This window comes from Abramis brama (genome assembly GCF_963993115.1).
Source record: "Abramis brama genome assembly, chromosome: 7".
In the NCBI taxonomy this organism is placed as follows: domain Eukaryota; kingdom Metazoa; phylum Chordata; class Actinopteri; order Cypriniformes; family Leuciscidae; genus Abramis; species Abramis brama.
Window position 1 is genome coordinate 7,121,125 of NC_139969.1, and position 10,045 is coordinate 7,131,169.

Here is a 10,045-nt window from a genome sequence, read left to right on the forward strand (position 1 = left end):
CATTACATTGATGGTATCATCGGAGAAGATATAAAAGTTGTTGATTAAACTTGCAGAAGTATGTTCGGTTTATTTCTGCTAACATAATGCATGACACAAAAGTAAAAGTATATATACATGCGTCTACACAAAAACCTCAGTGACACAGAAATATGAGCTCAATGACACATAAACAATTATAAAAAAGACAAACTAAAAAGTCTCAAATGATAATGCTTGTAGAAAATAAAAGGTAGCTAATGCAGTAAAAAAGGAAACCACAGAAAAAATACGAAGAGTTTCGCACAAACTTTGGCTCTCAGTGATAAGCAACTATACAGCTTTGTTGATGATTTGCTACATGTACAACAGTGCAAGTTTTCCAAAAACACATTAAAGTATGTCACATTGGCAGGTACTGATTCCTGTAAGAGAACCACTTCAGCATTTTCTTCCCTTTTCACCCACCAAGCTTTAGGACGGCCAAGCGAACAAATAAAATTTGCAGCTTTTCAGCCGATGCACATGAGCGGAGATGTGCAACGTGCTCTTGCATGAGTCAGCTTTTGGTTTTAAGCTTGGCCTTTTTGCATAATCATTTCCTCTTGTTTACCTCAATAACAAGTTATTGTGATAGTTTGTTGCTTCACTGTCCCGTCCAACTCATGCTCTGGACCAGGCCGAGGCCGATGCTTTTGGACGAAGAATCGCATCTGCTCCTACCTTGTATTCTCTTTGAGCTGAAGTAGTAAATCAAGGGGTCCAGACAGCTGTTGGTGCTGGCCATGCACATGGTAACAGTTTGCAGGTTAAAGTAAAAATCGCGAGATTGATCTCCAGGCAACATTCCATTTTTGCTCAGGCCTAAGAGGATGAAAGCAATGTGAAAGGGGATAAAACAAATAGCATAGATGAGCAAGTTGGATAGAAAGAGATTCATAATCTTGCTTTTGCTCAGCTCGGTGTTGCACGAGGAAGTCATACTGTAGCCTCTCAGCTGCCTCACGACTGCCACCGTACAGCCCAGAATGATGCCGAAAGGTACTAAAATACCGAAGAAAGTGGTAAAGCAGAGGATGATGAAGCCTTTTTTCCATTCATCTTCTGTGTATTTTTCAAAACAACGTGTAACGTTACAGTCTTTATCCTCATTTTCGGGGTGGTTAAAGGCAGTTGGCACTGCCAATCCAGCAATGAGCAGCCACACGGTCACACTCAGCGCCCAGGCCATCGGTGCCGTCCGGAACGACCGAGATCTTATGGGATACACCACGGCCAGCATCCGGTCCACACTGATCAGCGTGATGAACAAGGAGCTTGAATAGATGTTGACGGCAAAGAGGGTGCCTGGAATCATGCATAGAGTATTTCCCAGCGTCCATCGCCCTGTGGCAAAGTAGAAGATCCGAAAGGGCAGGGAGAGCGTGAAAAGAAGGTCCGATAAGGCCAGGTTGGCCATGTAGATCACTGGAACGGATTTCTTCAAGCCATTTCGGCATAGCAGTATCCAAAGAGACACAGAGTTCAGAGGAAAACCGAACAGCAGCACAATGCTGTAGGTGGAAGTGAAAAGTGGATATCTAAAATGTGTTAAATTACAGTCTGTAATGTTGTGTGGCATTTTCCAAAGAGACGAGCGGATTTAAGAGAAGTGCTGTGCTGAAATGTGCAACGGCTCTGTAACGATTTTTTTCCTGTGAGGTACCTTTTTTTTAAGTTCCACTTGGTGGCAACAGGAAACTGTGGGAGGCGTCAGCATGCGAATTGCATTTACATGCAAAAATCAAAAAGTATTAAAGGTTAAAGATGTTCTGACGTGTGGTCAAATGCAAACTGTTGAAATGCTGACTTTAAAGGATGCTCTTGTTTACCACAGCTTTTGGACTCAAAAATTTGAGAAACTGAGATTAACATTCAGCATGTACATGTCCCTTTCAAGCACAAGTTAAACATCTCTGCATGTCAACAGCAGTGATTGTGTTGCAGATAACAGCTAATGATACTGGTGTAATCACATATAAGGTAAAATGATAGCAACAAAACAACACTTGGTAAAGTCAGCATGGTTGCCATGAATGTGAACTATTTTATTCAGACCTGAAGTGTTTTTGTATGTTGTTTAGCTAAAATGCCATGTACAGAACACACAATACACACTGACAACATTCAGTACATGATAAAATTGTAGATACAAATAATTTATGAATGCATAGGCTAAAGTCTCACAATCTTACATCTGCTTTCAGAGCAGAGAAAAACAACTAACTGGCTTGCCTAACCACAATAGACTGTAATGTAAAGGTCAATTAAGCAACGCAAGCACAGATGCGAGAGCTTTTTGAAAGTGTGGGTGAAAAAGGCTCAATACAAACTGGATATCACTGCAAAACAAACAAACACACACACACACACACACACACACACACACACACACACACACACACACGCACACACATTTTATAGATAGATAGATAGATAGTAGGGGTGTGACGAGATCTCGTGTTACGAGATCTCGCGAGATTAAAACGCGACGAGGTAAAACTTTGTCTCGTGAGTTGTTGTGATGTCAGCGTGATGGAGCATGAGGGTGAAATTAGTATTGAAGATGCCCCTGCCACTTTTAAATCATTTGTGTGCCGGGCCAATCACACACACACTCCGCGCACACACACACACACTCACTGTCCCTCGCTCACTCACTCACTCGCGCGCGCACACACACACACACACGCTCACTCGCGCGCGCACACACGCACACTCACTGTTGCTCGCACTCACTCACTCTCGCTCACACTCAACCCGTCGTGGAGGACCGTTAAAATTAAACATGCTAGTCTTTCTGTCGTGATGTCCTGAAGCATCACAGACGCGTTGTCGCCCACTATGACACACTATGAAACATCGAATCTTGCGTCCCGACGCCCGTTGTCCTTTACGAATCTCCACGAAACGGATCGTGCCAAAATCGCGCTAAAATACTGTAATCTGAACCAGGCAGGTAATAAACATTTGACCTATCGCGCAAAGAACCTATTAAATCACTAAGACGGGAACAGTATAGCTAACATTCACATATCACAAGTCATATCGACATCGCAATATTAAACAATGTTATCGCACATCGCAGCTTTTCCTCATATCGTGCAGCCCTGCCCAAAGGTCTCAACTGCTGCCAGAAATCGTCCACATGCTTATATTCTTGAAAAAGAACATGACCATATCTTAGGTTGTTCTGTGTAGTTAATTTATCTCTTTTTCATGCTTGAAGAAAAAAAAATTGTTTCTGTTTGAACTTGTAGTTTTGAGAGAGCAGTACTTTGATTATGGATACACACTTACTGTTTGCATTTAAAGTGTTATTTCAGTTATTTATATTTATTTTATTTATACTGTTTTATTTTTTTATGTTCGATTTGTGGAAAGGAGTTCGATTTCTCATGTGAAATCGTACAGGGGAGAAGCCAGACGGTAGAGTTTATAGCAAAACATTTTGCAGTGTTTGCATGTCCTTTACTGCATAGAATTCATTAAAATAGAAGTAAAATAACATTCATTACAAGTTGATTTTCAGTTGAATAAAATACTATTTTCCATTCATATATTTCATCGGATTTCTTAAAAATTGTGTAAAAATCTCGTCTTGTCTCGTTCTCGTGAACCCAATCTCGTGTCTCGTCTCGTCTCGTGGAGTAAGCGTCTCGTCACACCCCTAATAGATAGATAGATAGATAGATAGATAGATAGATAGATAGATAGATAGATAGATAGATAGATAGATAGATAGATAGAAATACACATCAGTATTAATTAATATTAGATCATGAAAGCTGCATGTATGATATTATTTATAACATTTATTCTAACTGTAATATATAGATATGTATTAATATATATATATACACACACACACACACACACACATTCTAATAATTACATTTAAAGAATAAATTAGAAAATATTATTAATTTAGCCCTACATAATATCGGATAATCAAATAATGTTTTTAATTGTTTTAAATTTAAAGCATGTCACATTGCAGTATATTGCTGTCAATACTTGCCATGTTAAATACCAGAGATTGTTTTGCACTGCAGAAAAGTTGTGTTGTGGCGCCACCTAGAGGTCGCTGTTGCACAGGTATGTCGAACATCATAAGGACATGCACACTGAATAGTTTGGAGCTGTTTCTCCTCAGTAAAACAGCAGAGGTGTACAGCTCAGGGGTCAGAAAGTAAAAGTCCTGCCATATGTTTATTCCACCCATGAACTCAGCCCGCTGATTTCACGAATTAATTCTATCTCCTGGCTGACAAATTGTGCTAATTAGCAAATCTAGGTGATTGGAACAAAATACTGAGGAGGACTTCTTGCTGAGGAGGATATTTGACAATTAACAGAGTACGCTAACACTGGCTACACGAAAACACAAAGTACAAAAATGACCATGACATTACTATTTTGTTGGGCATGTTCCACGTTATATTAAGGTAGTAGTACCACGGGAACCTTTGATGTACTCTGTGACTACCATGTAGGCCAAATGGGGTGCATCAAAAACATAACCCAATTCCCTATATTGGTCCACTAATATAGTTCATTTGAGGGAGTGATTGGCTGCGTCCTCCTAAAACTTTTAGCTAACTTGTTTTCTCGCTGCCCATAAGGCAATTAAGCAATAAGCCCCGCGAAGCCGTGTTTTACAGTGGATTTAGAACAGGTAAGGGGCGTTGTTAGGCACGACGCGGAGTGGAGTAAATTCATAACATTTATTTTATTCATAAAATAAACACCAGCAACAAAAAATATAACGTTATAACCATAGACAGTATGGTTATAACACATTTATTCCTCCGCCAAGCAATGTAGTTCAAAGGAGGTTGCTAAGCAACACATGCAGCAACAAAGAATCACAAACGGCAGTTGCGCAGTAATACTAATGTAATGCGGTCACAAGTGTGTTGTACAATGGCTTTGTACGCGGCTCAACCAATCAGAATCAAGGACTGGAACTATCCGTTTTATAATGGCTTGTTTGTATGCGCGTTTGCGCACGAAGATACCTTACTAAACTGATTTCGGACAGGCTTCTGAGGCAGCGTAACGGTTTAATGATCTACAGCAAAACAGAGAGAGCTTTTGTAAAACCTACCCTATTATTTAATTACTACAATAGTAATTTCTCACTAGAAATGACATTAAAAGTGGAAAACGTTCGTCAAAAAACGTACATTAACAACACACAAACCAACCACCAACTGCAACTTTCAGATGCCACCTTTTTTTTTTTTTTTTTGCTGCTTAAAGGGATAGTTCACCCAAAAATTAAAACTCATGTTGTTCCAAAACTGTAAGACTTTCGTTCATCTTCAGAACTCAAATTAAGATCTTTTTCATGAAATCTGAGAGCTTTCTGTCCTTTCTTTGAGAGTCCACACAACTACAACGTTGACGACTCAAGAAGTTCAGAAAGAGATTGTAAAACTAAACCATATAAATGTAAGAGTTTGGTCCAAATTTTCTTAAGAGACACGATCGCTTTCTATGATGAATGAGTCACTCGTTGTAGGGATAGTTCATCCAAAAATGAAAATTTAAAGATATTTTGAAGAATATGGATAACCAACCAGTTGATGGGCCTCATTGACTTCCATAGTATGGGGGGGAAATACTATGTAAGTCAATGGGGCCCATCAACTGTTTGGTTACCAACATTCTTCAAAATATAATATTTTCTGTTCAGCAGAAGACAGAAATTCTTACAGGTTTGGAACAACTTGAGGGTGAGTAAATTATGACATAATTTTCAGTTTTGGTGAACTATCCCTTTAAGGCAATGATATGCCGCCACCTATTGGCGGTTTCATATTTAAAAGTAGGCTATTATTTCATTTTAGCTGAGATAGTGAAGATTTAGCTGTTTTTGATTTTGGTCATGATTGTAACATATAGTTTTGGTTAAAGAGACAGAATGTGTTTAAATAGACTATTAAGAGTGAAATAAGAGATAGGCCTAACATTTAAAGGGCCCCTATTATGGATTTTTGAAAATTACCTTTCATGTAGTGTGTAACAGCTCTAAGTGAATGAAAACATCCTGCAAAGTTTTAAATTTGAAAGTGCACCGTCCATATATAAAGTTATTGTCTTTCAAAAGTAAGAGTCGACTCTGAGTCAATGAAATGAATCGTTTTTCAAACGAGTCATAAGCTGTTTCATTGTGACGTCAAGATGAAACATTAGCATATTGCCCGCCCACTTATTGTGCGTGCAGACACCAGGGAAAACTTGAACCTCAAACACAGTTGATTCCTGTGGATGCTGGATAGCATCATGTCGAGAATACGCTGTGCTCTACAATGTGAAGGTAAAACAATTTTTTTTCCCCACAGTCCAAGGACGAGCATGTGAAGAATTAGTGGTTAACTTAAAATTCATCTTTACCATGATACCACAGCAGTATAATCCTAAACTTTTGCTGTGTTCCCTTTATTTTACTGACAACTGCTTCTCAAATCTCAGAGTTCAATGCAGGATTCGCAAAACGCTTGCTCTAGAAATCTAAAAATACTTATGTTACATGACCCACCCTTAGACAAAGCACGACTCAGGTTCATAATATAGGAAAATACCCAAGATTTATTTCTGGCTTACACAAAGATATATTACACACACGAGTGTTGATTTATTTCTGCCGGCCAGAAACAAACGCACCTACTATTTTCGTTCCTACCCCTGATATTTATACTTGGCTAACCACACCTCCTTGATTCACAACTTTACTGCCTTGATATCACCCGCTACATTCCACCCCCTCAAAATGCATCGACGACCCGATGATGTAAAAAACAGACTACAATTCAAGCTTCTTCTTCCACTACCGATCTTGGCAAATGATAGGAATTAGAATGTTGACCTGCTGTCCTCCTAGAGGATCTCCGAGGACCTCCCTCTATTAACTGAGGGCCCATTTCCATTTCAATCACGTGACCTTGATCCTCCACTACTGACGACCCTAAATGTTCAGAGGGAGGGCCCAAATGTTCAGAGGGAGGGCCAACATCTTCAGAAGACTCAAATTGCACCATTCCCAAAGGATAAAATTCTACCCCATCGTCGTCTGTTGCAACTTTCCCTCGTTTCTGCATAGCAGCCCTAGGAATCTCATCTACTCCAACTGTGGCCATTGGCACACTTCTAAGCTCAGTTCTATACCTGTCACATTGGGCCATCTTGATCTACTGGAATAATCGAGTAAGGAGCCCCCCATTCTTTAGGCTGTCGCACTACCCTATACAAAGTAGAGTCCCACATGTCCTGAATCTTGTTTCGACCCCTCACTGCATGATTACGTGTATAAACAAGAGCACCTTCTCCAATACTCGTATCTGTTCCTTTGGACTCGTAACTTTGATCTCTTAGCTGCCTCCTAGACTCCAGCCGCCGCCTCACATGATCATAGGCCCCTTCCAATAACTCCTGGTGCTCCTTCACCCATTCTTCCACAGAACTTTCTCCTACCTCTTCTGCTTCAGCATCCAATACAAAATCAATAGGTAGCCGAGGCTCTCGACCAAACATCAGGTAATATGGAGACCTACCAGTTGACTGATGAACTGTAGTATTATAGGCATAAACTAACTGGGAGAGGTACCGTGGCCAACGCCTCTTCTGGTCAGGGGGTAAAGTACGCAACAAATCATGCAGTGTACGGTTAAACTGTTCACACTGACCGTTGCCCTGTGGATGATATGGTGTTGTGCGGCTTTTTTGAATATTATAAACCTTACAGAGCTGCTGTATCAGAGTACTTTCAAAACTTCTACCCTGATCTGAATGTATCCTACTAGAGGGGCCAAACAAATTAAACCAATGCTTCACCAACACATCAGCTACAGTACTAGCTCGCTGGTCCTTTGTGGGAATAGCCTGAGTATATTTGGAGAAAACATCTGTTAATACCAATATATTTTCCCTGCCATCCGATGCTGGCTCCAAAACGGTAAAATCTATTGCCACTACCTCGTGTGGACGACTGGCCTGAATACACCCCATAAAGGGCCTAACTTTAGGTTGCACAGCCTTAGCAAGAATGCACCTTCCACACTCATGACACCATTTCTCGATGTCTTTTGCCATACAAGGCCAATAACAGCGCGATCGCACCAACTGTAAAGTGCGTTCCACGCCTTGATGTCCATGGTTATCATGAAGACTGGAAAGCACATTCTGCTGCAAACACTGAGGCAGAACTAGCTGAAAGACCTCCTTACCTCCGTCTGGAGCATAAATGCACCGATACAGCACTGAATCTTTCTCCTTAAGCCGCTCCCACTGTCGAACAAGCTCCTTAGTACCTGGCCCAAATGTAGCTCGCTCCTTTGGACCCGGAAATCTATCTTCCATCCAATGAACCAAAAAAGGTCCGATAACTGGATCCTGCTTCTGCAGCAAAGCAAGATCTACCCCTGAACAACCTGGAAGAGTAACAATCTCAGACTGAACACACCAAGGTATTCTCTCCACAGTATTCCCTCCACTATGAACTTCAGACAACTTTGGCTCCATATACTGACGGGATAATGCGTCTGCGTTCCCATTTCGAGACACTGGACGATACTTCAAAGTCAAATTAAATGCAGCTAACTGAGAAGCCCATCTCTGCTCTACCGCACCAAGTTTGGCAGTATCCAGATATCGCAATGGATTGTTGTCAGTATATACTGTACAAGATGTACCCAGCAAGTACTCCCTAAACTTTTCGGAGACTGCCCACTTAAGGGCAAGGAACTCTAGCTTCATAGAACTATAGTTCTGCATGTTTTTTTCAGATGGTCTCAGCCCCCTACTAGCAAAAGCAACTGGTCGTAACTTGCCATCATGCTCCTGTGACAACACGGCTCCAAGACCTGAATGGCTAGCATCTATTTCTAAAACAAACGGCTTCTGAAAATCGGCATAAGCCAAAACTGGAGCAGATATCAGAGCTTGTTTCAACTGATGGAAAGAATCATCACACTCTATATTCCAATATAAGCCAAGTGGTTTCCTTGGAGTCTTACCTCTTTTTCCTGCTACACTTAACTGGGCTACCACTCGATGCAATGGTGCTGCCATCTTTGCAAAACCTGCAACAAACCTACGATAGTAACTGGCGAAACCAAGGAAAGATCGCAGTTCTACCAAATTACTTGGAGATTTCCAATCCCGTACTGCTGCCACCTTATCTGGGTCTGTAGTAACTCCTTCCGCCGAGACCACATGACCAAGGTACCTAACCCGAGTCTGAAAAAAATGACACTTAGACAATTTAACCTTCAAACTCTGTTTCTGAAGACGCAAGAACACCTCCTCCAACCGTTCCAAATGCTGTTGAACAGAGGAAGAAAACACAATTAAATCGTCCAAGTATAACAAAACTGATTGATACCGGCAGTCACCAAACATATGCTCCATGAGGCGCTGAAAAGTACTAGGAGCATTGCACAACCCAAATGGCATCCTATTGAATTCAAATAATCCAAATGGGGTGCAAAAAGCTGTCTTAGCCCTATCCTTTTCAGCAACCTCGACCTGACTATAACCACTGGCTAAGTCCAGTGTCGAAAACCATTTTGCACCAGTAAGACCGTCCAATGACTCTTCAATCCGCGGCAACGGAAAAGCATCTTTCCTGGTTTTTATATTTAACTGCCGATAATCTACGCACATTCAAAGACCTCCATCCTTCTTCTGTACTAGTACAATTGGAGATGAATAGGGGCTACAACTTTCCCTTATTATTTGGCTATCTAACAGTTGCTTAATGTGAGCTCTCACCGCCTCGTATTGCGAAGGGTGAATCCGGCGATAGGGCTGGCGAACTGGAGTTTCATCCAAAAGAGGAATTTCATGAGTTATAAGATTAGTTCACCCAACATCCATATCAGTCTTAGCAAACAAGGAACGATATTTAATTAATAAAGCTTTAGCTTTCAGTTGCTCAGTCTCATCTAAACCATCAAAAGATGGAAAATCCATCCACTCTTCCTCCAAGTGCTCAACTTGCTGAGAGGTAACATAAGCCATT

The 10,045-nt window shown here is 40.9% G+C and overlaps 1 protein-coding gene across 1 annotated transcript; it reads right to left on the bottom strand.

Moving 5' to 3' along the window:
• Positions 1–44: 44 nt before the first annotated feature.
• Positions 45–1,661, bottom strand: lpar5a (lysophosphatidic acid receptor 5a). Its single transcript, XM_084119806.1, has one exon. It carries the CDS (start codon positions 1,598–1,600, stop codon positions 626–628), a length of 975 nt encoding a protein of 324 aa, XP_083975932.1. The 5' UTR covers positions 1,601–1,661; the 3' UTR covers positions 45–625.
• Between the last annotated feature and the right edge of the window lie 8,384 nt (positions 1,662–10,045).

What these genes read in the sequence shown, in the direction of transcription:
- lpar5a (XM_084119806.1), bottom strand. Translation starts at nt 1,600, where the DNA reads ATGCCACACAACATTACAGACTGTAATTTAACACATTTTAGATATCCA.